At 38.1% G+C, this 20,326-nt stretch overlaps 3 protein-coding genes across 7 annotated transcripts in view; 1 reads left to right on the plus strand and 2 right to left on the minus strand.

Moving 5' to 3' along the window:
* The window catches only part of LOC129730816 (40S ribosomal protein SA), a 441,656-nt gene that overhangs the window by 218,163 nt on the left and 203,167 nt on the right, over window positions 1–20,326 (minus strand). The gene's annotated exons all lie outside the window — the stretch shown is intronic.
* Window positions 121–3,291, minus strand: LOC129733899 (CDGSH iron-sulfur domain-containing protein 2 homolog). Its single transcript, XM_055695533.1, has 4 exons — window positions 3,097–3,291; window positions 2,914–3,033; window positions 524–735; window positions 121–463 (listed from the first exon to the last, which is right to left on the minus strand). The coding sequence occupies exons 2-4, from the start codon at window positions 3,008–3,010 to the stop codon at window positions 374–376; spliced, it is 399 nt and encodes a 132-aa protein (XP_055551508.1). The 5' UTR covers window positions 3,011–3,033; window positions 3,097–3,291; the 3' UTR covers window positions 121–373.
* LOC129722684 (PH and SEC7 domain-containing protein) overlaps window positions 3,794–20,326 on the plus strand; it is a 125,229-nt gene continuing 108,696 nt past the window's right edge. For 2 of the 4 annotated variants that reach the window (XM_055678368.1, XM_055679186.1), the window contains exons 1-2: window positions 3,819–4,001; window positions 7,826–8,688. In XM_055678368.1, the coding sequence (XP_055534343.1) occupies window positions 8,551–8,688 (138 nt within the window). In that variant the 5' untranslated portion in view covers window positions 3,819–4,001; window positions 7,826–8,550. The other 2 variants (XM_055676754.1, XM_055677569.1) reach the window with 2 other exon arrangements.

The raw sequence follows: 20,326 nt of genomic DNA on the forward strand, positions 1-20,326 counted from the left end.
CGATCTTAGGACGTGGGGACCATTTCAGTGTCCTGCATCTCTACTAAGTCGTCCAGGTATGAGAAGTAATCGTCGAGACTGTGAGAATCACTTTGGTAGACATTTAATGATTTGATGAAATGATTTAGCGTTAAACTGTTCGTAACACATTCGCTTGCTGAAATTTTATTTCCTTTTAATTAAGGATGAATAAGAAACAATACGATCATGATGCTGAAAACCTAAGTATAATTGCCCTTTTCTTCTTGATATAATCAATCAATTATTAACCGTTGTTATGAGCATTATGAGTTATTCGATATTCTCCAATGCATAATGTATAGAAATATTTTTAAAGCACTATCAAATCACGAACATTGTTGGTTCTGCTAGCCTAATTTTTTTTACGTGAAACAACCACCGGTCCAAGATTGTCCTGACATTCCTTATTGTGAGCACCGTGCGATCCATCGCAGTAGGGCCACTAGATAAAAAAAAAAAAACAATTTGTAAATGAAACCTAAACAACAAGAACAAAACTTACATTGCTCGACTTCCAGCAGCGACAAAAAGCGGCTTTCTCTGCAATATCTTCGATGTCGATCATGTCTACGACCTTGCCTTCGGACATACGGATTTTCCGGTTCACCTTAGTACTCGGTTTCGGACGTGCCTCCGGACAGAATGCCAAATAAGACATATAGACTAAACCACCGAGGGCCGCGGTCGGTGGAATCAACGAAAGCCAATCTTTAACTGTGGATTCGGAGAGAAAAGTCTAATAAATTGACAAGATTACCGTTAGAATTATTAAATATCATTCTACTAAGTAACACCCCTGGAGCCTGCAACACTCCTTCAGCTTAAAACAAACGGTGTATGTTTTTCATTAAATATCTAGTGTTAGTTAGGGCTAGATTTGGAGGTGATCATAGATGATCAATCTTTAACCGATGTTACGTCTACTAAAGGATTTGGAAGAGATCGAGATTGAGCCAGGTTAGTAACGAACAGCTCAAACTCCAAATGCTGGCTTACTCATGGCCGAAAAGTTAATTATCATATACATAAGGCTGAATGCACGATGAACAAATAAAATTTTCGCAGTTTGAATTAGAACGAGAGAGAGAGAGAGAGAGAGAGAGAGAGAGAGAGAGAGAATCTAGCTCTATTTTCAATTTTTGTATGTGATGACATTGGAAGTCACGTGTATTCTGATACAAAAAAAACAATGAAAATATGTAAGCAATACTGTGAACATGTAAACACTGGTTAAACAGTTCCTAAAACATGTTTTGCTTAGCATTTAACCATTCATCTGACTATAATGTCTTTTTTTTTTATTCTCGCTTATTTTCCGTCGGTCTAGTTCCGCCACTGTTGTGGCCAATCACCGACGCCCAGGGAGGCGGACTCCACACCCAGGACCCTAACTCACGACCCGTTTATTAACGGACCGGCGCCAACGGCTTTACTTCCTCATGCGATGGAAGGCGTGATCCCAGAGATTTTTCGCCTCAGAAAATCTCCCGGTGTCGGCTAGGATTGAATCTAGACCAGTTGGGTTGGTTGTGAGTGGATCACGCCACCTCACAACCATCGACACCTATATGTCGGCGGTGAGATTCGAACCCAGGCGTCGAGCGTGGTTGGCGGAGACGTTACCAACCACACTAGGCCCCCGCTCATCTATAATGTCTTAATGAACAAATTTTGACAAAATAACTCATTTGGAGAGCAGCTGTCAGTTGTCTTGGCGAGAAATAAACTGAATCACATTTAATTGCTGATGGTTTTAGACTACTAAAACTTGTTTAGTTTGGCGCCGAGACAATAGAAATATTTGTTTAATAGAGAGTTACCAATAGAAATAAAATATCCGTAAGGCGTCGTACACAAATTACGTAACGCAGAAAGGGTTGGGGGGGGAGGTTTGGTTGAATCTGTGTTACCTATTGTTACATAGGGAGGAGGGGGGGGGGGGTAGTTGATACCGTTACGTAACTGTAATGTTTGCTAAAAGGGGGAGTCATATCGAACGTTACTTATCGTTACATAGGAGGGGGTCTGAAATCTAGGTTTTTAGCGTTACGTAATTTGTGTGCGACGCCTAACACATTTTTTTATCCACGGCAAACATGTTTTGCATCTAATGACTCATCTATTCCTAAGAGAATTATTAACTAGGAACCTATTTCATTGATTACCGAGTTAAACATCTGGAATATATTACTAGACTTATTAAAAAGAAAGTATTAATTTGTTTGTTATGAACTTATTTCTGAAGAAAATAACCAAATTAGGATAGTTCGAATTCAAAACGAACTTCTCAAGTTTTCAGTGGTATGATTCAGCAACTTTTCGTATCAATTGACTTTTCAGTTTTCTGAATTTTGAAGCCCTGATTGATTGCAGGCCATTTACAGCTACCAAAGCTTCGAAGTAATAAGAGGTCCAGAAAAAAATTCTTAAATGTTGCTTCGTAGGCCTCCAGCATATTCCTATTTGGTTCTGTTGAAGTAAATCCGAAATGGTTTTACAGAAACTTCTTTCATTGGTAAAAGGTGTTGCCTGTAGTAGTGAGCCTCATATGCTTAATAACGCACTGAGCAGTATATTACTTAGTCATAGGCGTACATAATAGTATCACCTACAACAAATCTTACATAATCACGATTGTCATGTTTGCGGCAATTTCTACTTGATTGAAATAAGCTCAGAGGAGGAAAAACAAAATGTGGAAAATTGTTACCTTGATCGCAGTTCAGAAACTTAACAGAATGATCTTTAACACATTTATCGTCCGATATTAAGTGAACCATGACCAGTAGGTATTTCATTTTTTTATTTCTTTCCTTTCACTTTACTTCGGCCTTGATCGGTGGTACCTTTCAATGAACAAATTCGTAATAGAAAAATGGAGTCCATACTTACATCCGAGCCGAAACCATCCTCCAAAACTGTTGGGAATGGGAAGTCCAGCCAGATAATTAGGCAGTGTAGTTTTCACCCAACTTGACAGTGTCTCCATCGCAATCACCAGGCACCAAATACCTATCAAATTAAAGGAAATTTACGCAATTTTATGGAGAACACGTGAATTTACAAATTCCTTACCACTTTCTAATACTGTATACACTAGCAACTTGCAGGTCTCCACTCAAGTTTAATTTCAGTATGTACTGAGTAATCGTTAGCACTGTTGTACCGCTACACAACGAGATTAGCTACCGAATGATGACGGACGGACCGATCTTTCTCGTCGTGGACCTTGCGTTGCGGTCGTTGAGAAGTGCGTAAAATGAAAAAATCGCAACTGTGCTACGAGCAGAGATGCCAGATGTTTTTGAAAAATTCACTCGCGCAGGCAAAAGTCTGCAAAAATCTGCACACATTTTGAGAAAATCTGCGCAAATATAAGGAGACTCTGACAGAAATCTGCAGAAACTATGGAAAATCTGCAAAAATCTGCGAATCAATAAAAATCTGCACACGGACCCTAAAAATCTGCGTTTTGCAGACAAATCTGCACATCTGGTATCCCTGGCTACGAGGAGCTGACACTGACAAGTTGGAAAAACTTCGTGATAGTGTCTGCCTCATCGGCCCAAGTTCTTCATCGAGTTCAAAGCTATACTGGAGTGTGTTTTCTCTCGTGTTTCTTGCACACGCACGCAAATTACCGTTAATATTCTCACCGCTCTAACATTTCGTCGTGATAGTATTAGTGTTGTCTTCGACATGCAATTCGACTCTCGTGACCGTAAGTCCAGTTTCAGTGCAGGTGATGCGAAGAAAAACATCAGTTAGCCCATCAGTAGCGAGCGTGAAAAGTAAGTGATGTTTTTGCTTGCTTATACATGCAATTAAAAGTTGGTGTAAACTTTCAGAAAAATTATTGGTATAGACTAAACTGGGACTAAATAAGAACAAGTCAAACTAAAATCGGCTTTTGCTATTTGCATATAAACAAGATTCCTGTTTAGTGACAGCCAATTCGAACTGGAATTCAGTTTTTTCAGGTGAGACATGAAGGTACTTCTATTCATAATTTTTGCTTTCCGATTTCGACGAAATTCATTGCTACGCACACAAGCACATGAACTGAACCGGAGAACTGAGTTTTTCGTCGGTTTACGTTTCCTGTTATGCAGACACAGAGCAGCTCTCACGAAAAAAAAAATGGCAGAGATGCCGTTTTTTCGATTTTCTTTTGCTAATTTAATGAATTACACTAAACATGCAGAAATTGTTGACAGATGTTTAAGGGGGGACCCTACTCTAGAAGGTCGAAAAAACATGAATTTTCATATTTTTTTTGGCTGTCTAGAGTAAAGTGAAGTGTTTGGCTATTTTGGCTATTGATTAAGGTATATTTGAAGATGTATTTTCCATGTCGTGAATGTAAATATAGTGAGTATTACACTAGTGGCAGCTGGGAACGTGGATGCTCTCTCTAAATCAGTTCCTAACTGGTGGTAAGTTTTTCTCAGCTTCTAGTAGAACGATCGGGCTGAATTTTTTTTTCAGTTTATAGAAACATATTATCTATCTTATTACGTAGCCGTTTTTGAAAATTCCAAAAATTGACAAAATGGCGGCCATTTTAGTAAAAAAATTATTATTTTTCATGAAAAATCAATTTAAAAAATCATAAAACATTGAAAAACTCAGATATCAAAAAATGGCTACGTAACAAGTTAGATAATCCATTTTTACATGTTAAAAAAAAAAATTAGCAAAATCGGCTCAGTAGATGCTGAGAAAAATTTACCACCAGTTGAAAAAACATGGTTTCGAGAAAAACACTGCCAATAGCGTAATACTCACTATATTTGCACCCACGGTACACAAAATACATCTTCAAATATACCTTAATCCATAGCCGAAATGCCCGAACACCTCACCTTTCTCTAAACATCCGAAAAAAAAATATCACGAAAATTCATTTATTTTTCAACTTTCCAGAGTAGGGTCCCCCCTTAAGATTTCATTGCGCTTAATCCAGGTTAGGTGTATTGTTCACTTTAGGTTTTTGTGCCCTTCACTTGGGGTTTTTAATAAAAATAAAGTTAAGCTGAAATATTGTCCCGGCCATTAACATTTTTGCCTGTATGTTTCTCATTTCAAGAAATTAAGACTAAGATTTATAGTTGTTACTGAATTAGAACTATATTTTAACTTTTAATTTGTTTTGAAAAATGATTGATTTCAGCAGCAATAGTTGTTTCAATCCAAATTGTCCATGTTATTTTTCTTTTTAGTGATGTGCTTACGTTGTTCACTGGTCGGACTCGAATATTTAAAATATCGATTTCACTAAGAATAAACGAATTTTCCGGTACATAGAATCACAATCAAATGATACAAATTTGCATTCAAGGAACGTAATATAATTATTTTCTTGTGTTATTTTACTTGCATGATAGATGTGGTGGCTTAACCAGAAACTCTGGTGAAAAAGAGTATAGTCCTGAAAAGCCAAAAAAATATACATTGACTGGTTTCACTTAACTCGGACACGTCGTATACATGCCGGAAAGAACAAAAATAGTCACAATTATGCCGAAAGGGATAGTAAAGGTTAAATTTCAAAATACAAATTAAAAGCAAACAGCAGAGTTATTCCAGATAATCAAGTCTAAAACTCCGGAATATCGAACCCCGGTTAATCGGGTTCAACCAGTATGTGTTATTTTAAAAGCTTTGTTATTTAACAAACAGTTTTGATCTATACGACGCGGTGTGTAAAATATGGTATAGACTATGAAGGAGATAAGGTGCTCACAATCACTCATTTTAAATCAAAACGTCGTAAGTACCCCAGCTCGTCGTGAGGTGTGGGTCTAACAACCCAGACGTCATACGTTCGAACCCAGGCTTGGGAGTGACTGTTTAGTGTCAGTAGGATCGTAGCGTAAGCCCCGCAATTGTCCTGAATACTAACAGTTGGCTGCAAGGTATGTGTCGAATAATCGAAACCGCAAGTGCCTCTTCGGACCAAATTCTCAATAAAAAGAAAAAGAAATGTGAAATTTAACATTAACATTATTGTTTATCCGCCATTTGGCTTGCTCTTAACAGTTACGGTGAGTGCCTGTCACTTGCTTCACTTGCTAAATAAATAAATTAACCTGTTCTACAGATATTGTAGACTACAGACATGACCATACACACTTAGATTTTATTGCCGAGAACTCAACAGCTGATAAATTCAGCGAAATGTTCTACAAATTTTCGGCAGAATTCTCAAGAACTTCGGCAAATGAAATGTCAATACTTGCTGATTTACGGTTAATCGATATATTTGCTGAATGTTCGTCGAAATATATTGCTGACATTTGTTGAAAACTTTGCCGAGCTCAATCAGCTGTTGGGAAATTTGCCGAGATAAATTAAGTGAGTAGAGACTTGAAACTACACCGCTCACCATCATTATTTTCATGTTATATACTTTCCAATTATTTATAACAAAAACATAAAACTTCCAAGTTCAAGATCAACCATGTTGCGATCTAAACATTTACGCGAGTAGAGATTTGTTAGCCTCGAGAGGAATTTTCCACAAGGGTTTACGTATTTTTCCATACATTTTGTTCAAAGTATTGTAGTTCAGAAACCTTTCAACATGCGTATACCACGTAACGCAGAATTTCAAAATGTTCATTTGCATATTACATAAGAAAGTACATAGAACTCCAGTAATAATATACACTTTCTTGAAGTAGGTCTGAGCTAGCTTCTTGAGTTGTCAAATCTCGTTGATGACGTCTCTGGATACATTCAGTTTTTTACGCGGGGATGCGTACCAAATGAACCGCGCAAAAAAGACTAAACTGTTAAATTGCAACTGAAATTGAAAAAATGATATAGAACACTGTCCTAAAACATTTGAACTTTGACTGGCCCGTCTAAGGGCTAAAATGCAATATAAAAAATTTTTGGGTATCAACACCAAAAGTTGTGGATTTTTTTGAAAACAGATATATGATTACTTTTATCCTAAAACGGGAAACGGGATTGAAATGAGGTCAATGTCTTGTATCGTTTGTGAGTTATTGAAAGAAGCAACCCGCGTAAAAAACCTGACTGTTATAAAGTACATGACTTTATCGACCAATAGTTTTTGGCCGTTACAAATTTTATTTTCATTTTATGTCACCCCCTCTTCAAAAATCCTAAAAACTGGAAGGGGAAGAAAGAAAATTAAAGCCGTTTTGTTAATATTATTGGGTTTCGGTATATGCTAAATTTAACAACAAACAAGTCCAGTGATATCGAGAGTGTCGGCAAAAGGCAAGCGGAATGATTAATAATTATAAACATATAAAGTGTTATTTTTCAACATTTTTTTGAGTGCAAGTTAGAAACATCGTAACAAACTTTCATTAAAGATGTTCCTTGTTTTCGTCTCGGTGTTATTTATTGTTCATTCACCTCAAGTGTGGAGGGAAGCTTGGATAACTTTTATAACCTTGGAGATAAAAAGAGTTCAAAATTTGTATCAGCCTGAGGACATATAATTACATGTACAACGAACATACAACCAAATCCAAAAACTTGTTAATAATTCTGGGATCACTGCTGAAAATTCTGGACGAGAGCGCGCAAAAGAAAATTGAGTACGAAAGGGTCTCTGGTGCTGCCGTTGCTGCGGCCCGCACATCGAAAGACTCGGTGGCCGAGTCAGTCTTCGTTGAGAAGCGTATGTGTGATTTGAGTGAGGTTACAGGAGCAATGTTCGTAGTCGACATAACAGAAAACAACAAAAAGCTGGTTTTCTTGTGGTTTATTTTGTATTTCTTAAAATTCCTATCTTTTTCCTTTTTTTCTGTTCTTTATCCAGTAACAGCGAAAGCAGAAGCAGCCAAAATTGAACTTCCATTGTGCTCTATCTTGAAGCGGTCAGCTACATGAATAAAACGAGTGTATTTATGTGAACGGGCAGTCCAAAGAGAGTGTAGCAAAAATAGGAATCCAAGTGATTTGCCGTGCTGTCAAAATTTGAAGTTTTCGCAACATTTTTCAATAATGACGGGTAACCTATGGGGCTGAAATTTTGAAATATGCAAATGGTGTAAAAAATTCCCAATGAAATAAATGCGTGAAAAGTGTTGGTTCACATCTCTGGATATAATTGAATCAGCCTGTTTGAAAAAAATAGTGAATGACGAGTTGCAGTTTTATTTCGAGGAATTAACAGTCTCGGAAGAGGGTTTCAATTGAAAAGTAGCAGTAGAAAATACAGTGAAATTCAGTCAAATTGTAGAAAAGTGCTTGGTGAAAAATTGTGAAACAGGTTTTTTTACTGTTGCCCGGTGGTTTGTGGATATAGAAATTTTTTCGAATCTTGCTTAGCAAACCGGAGCCAGCGCCCCAGTAGAATTGAATTCGGCTTGACTTGAAGAAGAAGAAAACAGTGAGTCAGTCAGTCAGCTAGCGAAGGGAAAAGAGCGACGATTATACGGTTGAGACCACGACGACTGCGATCGATGCTCGTTTAGCTGCTGGCTGCTGCTGCTGTTCGTCCTCGCTGGTGGTGGTGGCGACGACGGCCACGGCGGCCATATTATGGCTGAGGAAGAGTTGATGGTCGTGCTGCGAAAGAGCGAGGATGCAACGTTCGGGTTCTCGTTGCTCCGGACCGATGGTTTCCCGCATGTCATCTACGACATCGTGGAGAACTCGCCGGCGGCCGAGTGTGGTGAGGTAAGTGACAGGTTCATTCTTTCGAAGGGGCGTTATTTTGCCAGAATGGGCCATTGCGATTGAGGATTATATTGGTTATGGTCGAAAAATATGCCTCTTCAAATAATTGGACAACTATATCAACCACTATAGCAGTAGACGTTCTAATTAAATCATATTATTTGACAAAACTTCTAACGTGCGGGTTTCCATGACGTAGCTAGAGCGTCACGTTATCTGCACTAAGTGAGATATGTGTGCCTAAAAACAATGAAGTTACATGTGTTAAGACAATTATATTAATAAAATAAAAAATATAGAAAGGAAATTAAAAAAAGTTACAAGGGGTGACATGATCGCATGTTTACCATCGAACGGTTGGTAAAAATTATTAGTTGACTTTAAGATTGACACATAGGTAGGTACGCGAAAATCAATCAATATTTCTCTTTGAACGCATTCAAGAGTTATGCTCTGACACCTCGATCTATATCCAAAGCGTTATTTCTGACATCCTTTTCTTTAAATAAACAGTTTGATCACCACAGTCCGGTAGAGTTAGTTTTCCATAATACATATTTATGTGCCTGCGGTGCAACAAAGCATATTCTTACGATTGTAAATGATTATTCGACAGAGCAATTTTGATAAGCTTCAGGTAAATTCTGACAGCAAATCATTAAATTGATTGAGGTTTCATGAATTTTTTTTAACAAATCTTACATTCAGAAAATCAATCTGGTGCGATCTTGCAAGTATCCATTATTTTGACTGGTAAGAAGTAATAGTAAGACCCAACGTATCAAAAAAGTTGTACATATTAACTATCCAACGCCATATAGATAATTGCAATCATCCATTATACGGTTAAAGAGTTACAGGATGATGATAACCTGGAAAATCAGGTTATGTTGTGTTCGGTCAGGGAACATCGAAAAACAAACAGGGAAAATTTTTTTAACGAAAACACGATTCTATTTTCGCCATCCTGAGTTATTTCCGTTGTAAATTTGATGCAACTTCTGTGGTGGTTACCTACTTACTTACTTAGATGGCCGTACGTCCAAGACATGGCCTGCATAACGTGGTTCCGCCAATTTACTCGGTCCATGGCTGCCTGCCTCCAGTTCCGCGGGCACCCGGTACTCTACAGATCGTGCTCCAGCTGGTCGATCCATCTCGCTCGTTGCGCCCCTCGCCTTCTCGTTCCCGCCGGATTTTAAACGAACACCAATTTGCAGGTTAGCTATCCGGCATTCTAGCTACATGCCCTGCCCAGCGTATCCCTCCAGCTTCAGCCACTTTCTGAATACTGGGTTTACCGTAGAGGCGCGCAAGCTCGTGGTTCATCCTACGCCTCCACACTCCGTTCTCCTGCACACCACCAAAGATGGTTCTTAGTACCCGACGTTCAAAAACTTCGAGTGCTCGGAAGTCCTTCTCGAGCATTGTCCCCGTCTCATGCCCGAAGAGAACGACCGGTCTTAGCGTTTTGTACGGGATACGCTTGGTGCTAAGACTCAGATTTTGCGACCGTAGTTAAAGATTAAAAATTTGATACACTTGTTGTTAATGTAATGCCATACATGTTTTCTACACAATAAATTTGAATGCCAAGAACTCAATAGCTAGGAAACTCAGTAAAGTATTTTACAAGCGTTTATTATACTGTCTTTTATTTATTTATTTATTTATTTATTCGTTTTTTTTTTATCATCAGACCAATATCGGTCCCCATGAATGATGGGTGAGGAAAAGCTCACTTGAGGTGGTCACGAGGATCTTCCTCAAATGTGCGTAAAAACCTCACCATCTTTTAATCTTAAACATACTTTATAAAACTAGCACATAACAATACATATAACATCACAGCAAATTATTGGAAACTAATCTACGGAGATACATTACTGAAGATTCGTCGAAGTTAAACATTTCACTAAAATCATTGAATTGGCGAATCATAGACGAGATGGGGGAGTTTGCGGCGTACTCTGTTGGCTGGAAATCCACTTGCAGCATAGCTCTGGGTCGTAACGTTCTTGATGGCGCATAGAATCCGATTTCTGCTAGAAGGTCCGGAGCATCGAATTCTGCAGTTATCAGCTTACTCACAAATACAGCTTGTGATACTCGGTGGCGTTGATCTAGGGTTTCTATTCCCAAAAGACGGCAGCGGTCTTCGTATGGAGGTAAATTCAGTGGGTCATTCCAGGCAAGATCTCGCAATGCATACCGAACAAATTTGCGTTGGACACTCTCTACTCTATTTATCCAAACTGCTTGATAAGGCCACCATACAATGTTGGCGAGTTCTAACGTCGAACGAACAAGTGCACAGTATAGCGCTTTAAAGCAGAGCGGGTCAACAAATTCTCGGGCGATTTTAAAAATAAACCCCAGTTGACGATTTGCTTTATCGATCGTAGCTGAGATGTGAGGTTTGAAAGACAATTTTTCATCCAGTATTAGACCCATGTCTTTCACTTGTTCAACTCTTTTAAGTTTTGTACCAGAAATCTCGTAATCATAGGACAACATATTTCGTGTGCGATGATAGCTGATAATAAAGCATTTTTCTATGCTCAACAATAAGCAGTTTCGAGAGCACCAGTCACTGAACAAGTTTAATAGGTTTTGCAACTCCTTGCAGTCCTCGAGGCACCTGACGACTAGGAAAATTTTCAAATCGTCAGCAGAAAACATTTTTCCTCCTGAGTTGAGTAACATTGCAGCATCATAAATAAAGATGGAAAATAACAGTGGCCCAAGATTACTGCCTTGCGGAACTCCTGAACAATTTGAAAAAGAGGCAGATTTACAGTTTCCGATTCGTACAAACAATTCCCTACGAACAAGATACGATTCTATCCATTTACAAAAGCGCGCAGTGCAGCCAAGTTTCTCTAATTTGGACAAGAGAATGGTATGATTGACCGAATCAAAGGCAGCTTTTAAATCGGTTTACACTGTATCCACTTGAGCTTTAGAGCCAATATTCTTAATACAATGTGAAACGAATTTTATGAGATTTGTTTCCACCGTACGCCCTCTAAAAAATCCTTGTTGTTCTTTGCATATATAGTTGCGACACGCAGCAAAAAATGTGTTGTTGATGATAGTTTCAAAAACCTTAGATTCAGCGCGCAAGGAGGTGATTCCTCTGTAGTTCAAGACGTTACATTTATCTCCTTTTTTGAAAACTGGAAACATACATGATTTCTTACAAGCGACGGGAAAGCATTAAATAGCCAAGTTAGCGGTGCTGCTGAAATCTCGGAACATTTTGAAATGATTCGCAAAAACTGGCAAGAAAATTTACTAAATTCGATCAGCTGTTGAGAATTTAGAAATAAAATGTTCTTAAGTGTGTACATTTCAATAAGGAATAATCTGATTCGAATTGCTATTCTAAATTTCTGATCGAGCTATATTATAGAGTAGGGATCATATTTTAAGGGAAGGGATTAATAAGTTGATTTATAAGTTGCGATATTTTTCGCGTAATTTTTCAAATCCACCAATCTAACATTTGCATCGAACTGAGAAAATCAACTTTGAAAATTTTCACTCAACATTTTGAATCCTATTTTAAAACGAAACAATATTTATTTTAATGGATACTTCTAAACAGTATTTCTAACTAATGTTTTACATGACTGCGTTGAAGATTCTTATTATGTTTGAGAATAAATGAGCTTTCAGCGAAAATAAAAAATTCAACGCTTTGCTTCAGCCAATCGTAAATACGCTGTTTTCGTAAATCATAATGTAAACTAGCGTTTGACATACGTCTGAGCGTAACGGTATGCTGTGAGCTGGTGCGTTATTTACGTCAAAATGTTGTTTGTGATTCGCCAGATTGAAAATCGTTCGTTATATACGTCATTTTGTTTGCGTCGTTCAATGTCTTTAAAATCCACTTGCATCGAGTAAAACATAAACAAGGTGTATGTGATGGTCGAGCAATGTTTTTTTTTGCGTCGGTTTCGTCGATTTTAGTGTCGAAAAGCTAATTTTCGCAAATTTTATCAAGTAAGCTTCTCCATTACATGTTGCATGATAACATAACATTAAAAGCTCGTTTGTTTACATTTTGCGACTTGAGTCGGTTTGAAAAATTACGCGAGATTTGGAAAGAGGAACAAGGCAAATAATAAGTCCATCCTATAATAAAACTGGCCAGGAAGACACCCAACGAAACTTCTCCAGGGCGATATTTGGCCGGAGGAACACAAGCACGGATAAATAATAAGCATGCCACCTCTCAATAGCGGTATTGCTAATAATAGAAGTACGGGATGAGCAAACACCTGGGCATAACTAAGCACAGACTTGTGGCCTTTAGTGTTTTGTATTCAACACTGATTCTCCACTATCAGTGCTCTGGATTGAACCCTGTAAACTAAAGCGAATATTTTGTATAATTTTTGGCCCAGGAAAGAGCAGATATTTTTAGGTTAACAATTGCAACATTAACACAAATTTGCAGGGCCGCATTATTTCATTGTTAAACTCAGTATGCTTCCAAAAAAAAAATTGAGGTTGGTTGTTACTAATTTTAAACTATTTCAGCAGTCAGTCCTAAAACTACAAATATAAACAAGTTTAATTTACATTGCACTTGCCGTAAGTTGAATTAACCACAAGTGTCGCTAAGCTCAAGAAGATCTCATTTCAGCCCAAACCGCCTTCTCCAGCCCATCAACACAAGTTACTGTTTACCTCTGTGTGCGTTATAGTTCAGCCCCTCTCATAATCTAAAATTTCGTGATCGTGGTGGCCGTCATCGTGCATCAAATACAGCACCTTTGCCAGATGAAACTTACTACGCTTTTATAGTGTGGCACATTCAGCTTCAGCGTTTCCCTTTTTGATACCAACTTTCAACGAGATTGAAAAGAGACATCGACCGAATAAAACTAGCTCACTCCTGCTGTATATACCTGCATGCGACGAAGCCAAATAACAATTCACTTTGACTCGCTCTGTTTGCACTTTGCTTAGTTGTGGTTTTCCTGCAGCTTTGTGTCACTGTACTATGGATATTGCAATCACAGTGACGGTTGCAGGGTTAGACCATTCGTACCAAAGTACTTCTATGTATTTTACACATTTTTTGCGTTTGCGGGTGTTAAAATGCGTAGCACCTAAATTTTAACGCATTTTATTGCGCAATTATTTGAAACGTACATTGTACGAAATATTTCCAACTGTTATTTCATTGAATGACGGTCACCAATAAGTGGCACTTCATCGGCGGTTTCACACGATTGGCCTGCACTGCTGACAGAGTTTGATACTGGTAGAGCGAACATTGCACTGTGAACCGACATCGGCTAGCAAGGAAAGGTGAGCGTTTCAGCGAGTGGCAGCGGCTGTCTTGTCTTGAGTTTTCAAACACAGCGAAGTTGACATCCGTGAATGTAAATTTCCGTATTATTCTGTGCCAGAGTGACTGTTTTGAGGGCTATCATCTTTAGCGGTCTGTGACGGCTACACTATGCGATTGTGTCGAGTTTCGTTTTATACTATTGCAGTGAATCTATATGAAAAGTGAGGTTCATCCGGCAATGTAAACAAACCGTACTTTTTTCTGTGTGTAGGCTAAAAAAAATTTTCTTCACTTCGGTTCACTTACATTAGCAGAAAAACTGTAATCATGTAATCACTTTAAACTGGAGGTTGGTTACAATTCTGTCGCTTTAAATGCACCAAACACAGAATGATTTTTCATACTTGATCAAATATCGTCGCTATACAACTAGTTTGTTGTTGGCTCTTCTTAGGGTTCAAGCATATCGCATATCTGTTCGCCTAGCACACATATGTTCAGCTTGCTTGCCGTTATAAGACCAAAAAATCGATTTCAGTGCAATCATTCAAAATTCGAAAACAGCACCACAGTGTCTACATGTCGAAATTGTCAACAAACCGAAATAGAAACAGCACGAAGTTTAATACCCTGAGAAACAGGTAGAGTGTCGTTATTTGCGTTGCGCTTAGAAGTGACTCAAAAGTTTGAAAAAAAATTCCATGCAATATTTCAACTCAATCGGACTTCGCTAACACTTGCCTCGAAGCGGTTAAAGTTTCACTTTTTGACCGACGAAAAATATATGCACAGGTTCATGAAATTGTCGGTATCGAGATCTGGTGTTATCCTATTTTTTTAAATCCGCTTTCTAGATCTTTTTGACATGTTTTTTTAAGATGAAAGATTTCTCCAGCTCAAAAATTTCTAAGCGTCAGAGAGTCGTTTTTTTTAAGATAACACCAGATCTAGACTGCAGTCTTAAATTGTTACTTGGGAGTGTACTTCCAGGTACATCGCAGCCCACAAAATACATCACTTACATTGACTTGCCTAATGCGCCGTTGGAAGATCTAAGTAGAATTTTTCGAACTTCTACTGATAGATTGTTTGAAAACATACATTTGGAGTTTTGAAATTTTATTACAATATTTTCAATTGAGTTATCAATATTTTTGAAACTCGGCAGAAAGTAAGTCTTTCAAATGCGAAAAAAATAATGTTCAAATTCTCTGTCCAAATTGTCCAATGTCTGCATGGTACATTTGCTAAAAATACGTCATTACATGTCAACAGGACTTTCTGAATGATGAAACGTACGTCAAAGGGGAAAATAATAAACGAAAAAACGAATATTAAGATGTGTCTTCCGCTGCCTTCGTCAGCAGCAATGCGCTAGCCGGAAAGTGTGTCGTTATGTTGTTACGAAGTCAAAGGAAATATCCATGAAAGTGCGATTCAACTTATGAACTTACAACACTGTTCTGCTGTCGGGTTCGCCCTGCCAGTAGCTACGTACCGACGTTCAGTGAAAAAAGACCAGCCGGTTGATTAGCGCGCGGTGGTCTTTCATTCAACCAACCACTTATTACTGCTACGTTGTTCCTTCTGGATGGTAACATCGTGATGACATCGTTATAAAATATGCTAGTCACATACAACGCCATTCCCAGCCGTCTCGGAGCGTGTCGTAAGCCCAATAAGTTATGTGCTTACGCCAGTGTATCGTTTCGGTTGGATCGTCGAAGGTAGGCGAAGAAATTGACGACCCTAAATGTAAGCATGTTCTCGACTGGAAGTAGTAAATGATTTCCTTATCTAAACTAATGGTTCGTTGCCTGTGGCGTAGTGTTGTAGTTCAAAGTTTCGAGATAAGGTGCACAACTCCGATGTTAATAATAGTAAGTTGCGTAGAATTGAATGGAAAGTTTTTAGATAGTAATAAACAACACCACCAGTTTCTTTAGTTAGGGGTTTGTGATATCAATATTGTATTTAATAATCCACTACACTCAGATTCTTGTTCTATTTATGTATTTCCATTTTTGCTTATTTTGCGTTGATCACATACTAGTGTATATGCAGTTAACGATACACCTAAATTCGGGTTTGAAAACCTGTATGCCACATACACTATTATAAAAATTAACATTGAAACATAACCATCAAGGACGGGATTGTAACAGTGTCACCATCCAATTGAAAAAAAAAACCTAATAATAACCAATCACCAATATGTTGCGATTTTCATGTTTGAAATTGGAAACGAAGGCTACAATAAAATCGGCACAATGTAATTTTGCTGCCGGGTTTCTTACCCAAGGCAGGAAGACGATTATCTCCGTTATCGACGTGGCGTTTTTGTTATTTTCTTTTTTTTTTTTCATTTCAGCGAAGATGACATGTGAATAGTCGCTCATTTTCAATGCACTGTGATGGTATATACGCCATCCATATTTCTCTTTGTTTTCCTTCTTGTGCTCCGGCATTTGGTTGCTTTCATTTTATTGTCTTTTCTAGTGATGGTTGAGTGATTGGTTCAATGCAATAGTGACATGGCATGAAACATCCGTACTGAACTTTCGTACTAATGATAATGAAATCTAGTGTAGCGAGTACACTGTTCTAAATATTAACGGTTTTGTAAAAAAGCTAACGTTTTTAGATTGATAAACAGAATATGAAATTTTATGATAACATTACCGGTTCTTTGAACGTTTACTTCTTGTAAAACATCTTCATGGTCAAACGAACTCTCCAATTTTTTCTCTGCAACAGCTGGAGTCGCTCAAGGCAGTCACCTGGGATTACCGCACAGTGGTTTAAAATCGGAAATTTGTGAACTTAATTATTTTGTGACGTTTTAATTTATCATTTTAATTTGACATCTTATAGATTTAGAAAAAATAACTTTTTTATTTCAACCGATAGCGAATAAATGTGTTCTACAATATTGTAGTACTTGAAATTTAAATAAAGTTTGCTAAAAACATAAAGTTGCCTTGACTTCGATTTAATGAGATATGAAATGTTCTTTGGAAGTAGTACATTAAAATTATTTTTTTGGACTTTTCCATATTTTATCCACATTATATAACTGGGTATGTTCAGCAAAATTTTAGATAAAAGTGGAACAAATAACTTTGCTGCAGACATTTATGCGTGTAGATCTCTTCTGTAGAAGATACTATGATTTTTGAGTTAAGAAAGTCCCTTTTTCAAAATGTTATTACTAAGTAAGTTGCAAACCGTTGCATCAGGTTTCATCTAAAAGCCTGAAGTTTGGTCTTTAATATCTGTGAAGATACTTGGTAGCTGCTAGTAGCCTGATATATGTGGTGGTGTCTAGTTTTTTATGTTTGTTGGTTGGAATATTGGTTTTTCAGGTTTATCCTCAGTTTATCAACGTTATACCACTTGGATATGTTCAGCAAACTTTCAGATAATATTAAAAAAGCAACTTTGCTTAAGACCCCGAAATGCTTGATGTTCCTTTAGTTCGAGAACCCCAAGGGCACGTTGGTCCTCCACCAGCATGGTCCAGGTTTCGTGACCGTAGAGAACTACCGGTATAATCCGTGTTTTGTAGATGGGCAACTTCGTGCGGCGGCGGATTTTATTCAAGCGGAGCGTGTTCCGGTGTCCAAAGTAGGCACAATTACCTGCCATAAGGCGTCGACGAATTTCTCTGCCGGTGTCGTTGTCAGCAGTCACTCGTATCGATAGCAGCCCTACGTATCATACCTTTAGCTTGCTGTAACTATCTTCGAGATTCGAAGGGACTCGAGAATGTCCCCGAAACTCAATTTACGCACATCATCGACCAATCCATCGTTGACTTGACCAACCGTGTTAGTGTATCCGGGAAACCGTAATCGTGCATAATCTGCCATAGCTGATCTCGATCGATTGTGTCGTACGCCGAATTAAAATTGATGAATAAATGATGTGTGGGCACAATATTTTCACAGCACTTCTGTAAGACCTGCCGTACCGCGAATATTTGGTCCGTGGTGGCGCGAGCACCCATAAATCCCGCTTGGTATTGCCCCACGAACTCCCTCGCAAACGGTAATAGTCAACGGCACAGAGTTTGAGAGAGTACCTTGTAAGCGGTGTTCAGCAGCGTGATTGCACGGTAGTTGCAGCAATCCAACTTGTTGTTTTTTTTGTAAAATGATCACACTGTACCCTCCATCCCCTCCTCCGGTACTACCTCCTCCCAACTCTTGGCAATAACCCAGTGTGGCTTCCACCTTCGCGTTGCGTTGACGATAAATTGACAGAAACTGTATGAGCTAACTGTCAAATTGCCGCAAACACAACCGTAACGTATCCATTGTGTTTGGACCTTTGGTTTGGAACGAGTAGAGATAGTTAATTTTTAATTTTTCTTTTTCAAATTATTTTCAAAAAAAAACCTAAATTAATCCACCTAGCGGTCAGACCCAGCCTTTCTCATTCAATTTTTTATTTGTAAAAATAGATTTACATGACCGCTTCAATCCAATAAATGTATATTCACTCTTTAGGTTCTAAAATATTGATGTTGTAATCTTTACATATAAAAATGCAGTCAAGTCTGTCTGTCTGTCTGATCCATATAGGCCCGAAAACTACCGAACCGATCGACGTGAAAATTTGTATGTAGGGGCTCAAGAACAAACCAAGCAAATGAAACCGAATTTGGCATGTGGATGTTTTAAGGGGTAACTAATATGTCCATAATAGTTGGATGAAACACAAATTTGTGCACATCTCGAGAACTAATCAACCAAATGGAACAAAATTTGGCAGGTAAATGTTTTTAATGGTAACAAATATGTACATAATAGTTTGAAACCCGACTCCCTCTTTTATAAGGGAGGGATCCCATGAAAATGAAACAAAATATCAAACACAAATTTCTGCACATCTCACGAACTAATCAACTAAATGGACCATATTGGCAAGTGAATATTTTTAGTGGTAACAAATATGTTCCATAATCGACCTCAGACAACATTTTGGATTGTAAGATGGCAACTTCCGGTTTCTGGAAAACAGCCGAAAATGGCCGATTTCCACCCAATATAATGATATCCGGATCTAGAATAATACACAGGAGCTAAAATCGACCACAGATAGCATTTTAAATTCTAAGATGGCGACTTCCGGTTTCTGAAAACAGCAGAAAATGACCAAATACAACCCAATATGAGTTTTTCTTTAACCAGTATGCCGTTCAAAATCCAGAAATTGTCTCCAAATGCCATTATGAAATCCAAAATGGCGACTTCCGGTGTCGGAAAAACAGCGGCAAATGACCAAATACCACCCAATATGGGTATTTCCGGAACCATAATGATGCACTGGAGCCACAAATCGACTTCAGACAACATTTTGAATTGTAAGATGGCAACTTCCGGTTTCTGGAAAACAGCCTGAAATGGACGATTCCCATTAAATATTAGTATTTCTGGAACCAGAACGATACACAGAAGCTAAAAATTGATCACAGACACAATCTTGAATTTTAAGATGGTGAATTCCGGTGTCTGGCAAACAGCCGGAAATGACCAAATACCATTTAATATGAATGTTTTCGGAACCAGAATTACGCCCAGATGACAAAAATTGATTTCACAGGCAATTTTAAAGTCCAAAATGACGACTTTCGGCTTCTGAAAAACAGTCCAAAGTGACCAAATATCACCCAATACGAGCTTTTCTTTAACCAGTATCCTAAATACCATTTTGAAATCCAAGATGGCGACTACCGGTTTGTGAAAAACAGCCTAAAATAAACAAATACTATCCAATATGAGTATCTCTGGAACCAGAATGATGCAAGGAGCTAACAATTGACCTCAGGCACCATTTTGAATTGCTAAATGGCAACTTATAGGCAACAGTCGGAAATGACCGAATAATACTCAATATGGATATTTCCGTAAACGTGATGATGCATAGAAACCAAACATTGACCCTGGACACTATTTTGAATTTGAAGACGACCACTTTTAGTTTCTGGAAAACAACCGAAAATACCTCCCAATATGGGTATTTCCGGTGTCAGATTGATGCCAGAAAGTCTGCTGATAATGACAGAATATCACCCAATATGAATATTCAGAATTAAGGCGATGTACAGAAGCCAAAAGACGAGGTGGTTGTCATTTCGATGAAACCAATCATTTCAAACGATTTGTTATTTGACTTTGATCATATACTATGGCCGATTCGTCGTGCATTTGCAGACTTCAAACAAACCGCAAGGAATCAATGAACTTGGAACGTTCAAATAGTACGACACCATATTTAAATTATGTTGAGACCACATATATCGATCAAAGCAGGTATAGTTTT

Source organism: Wyeomyia smithii, chromosome 1 (genome assembly GCF_029784165.1).
Source record: "Wyeomyia smithii strain HCP4-BCI-WySm-NY-G18 chromosome 1, ASM2978416v1, whole genome shotgun sequence".
Taxonomy (NCBI): Eukaryota; Metazoa; Arthropoda; class Insecta; order Diptera; family Culicidae; genus Wyeomyia; species Wyeomyia smithii.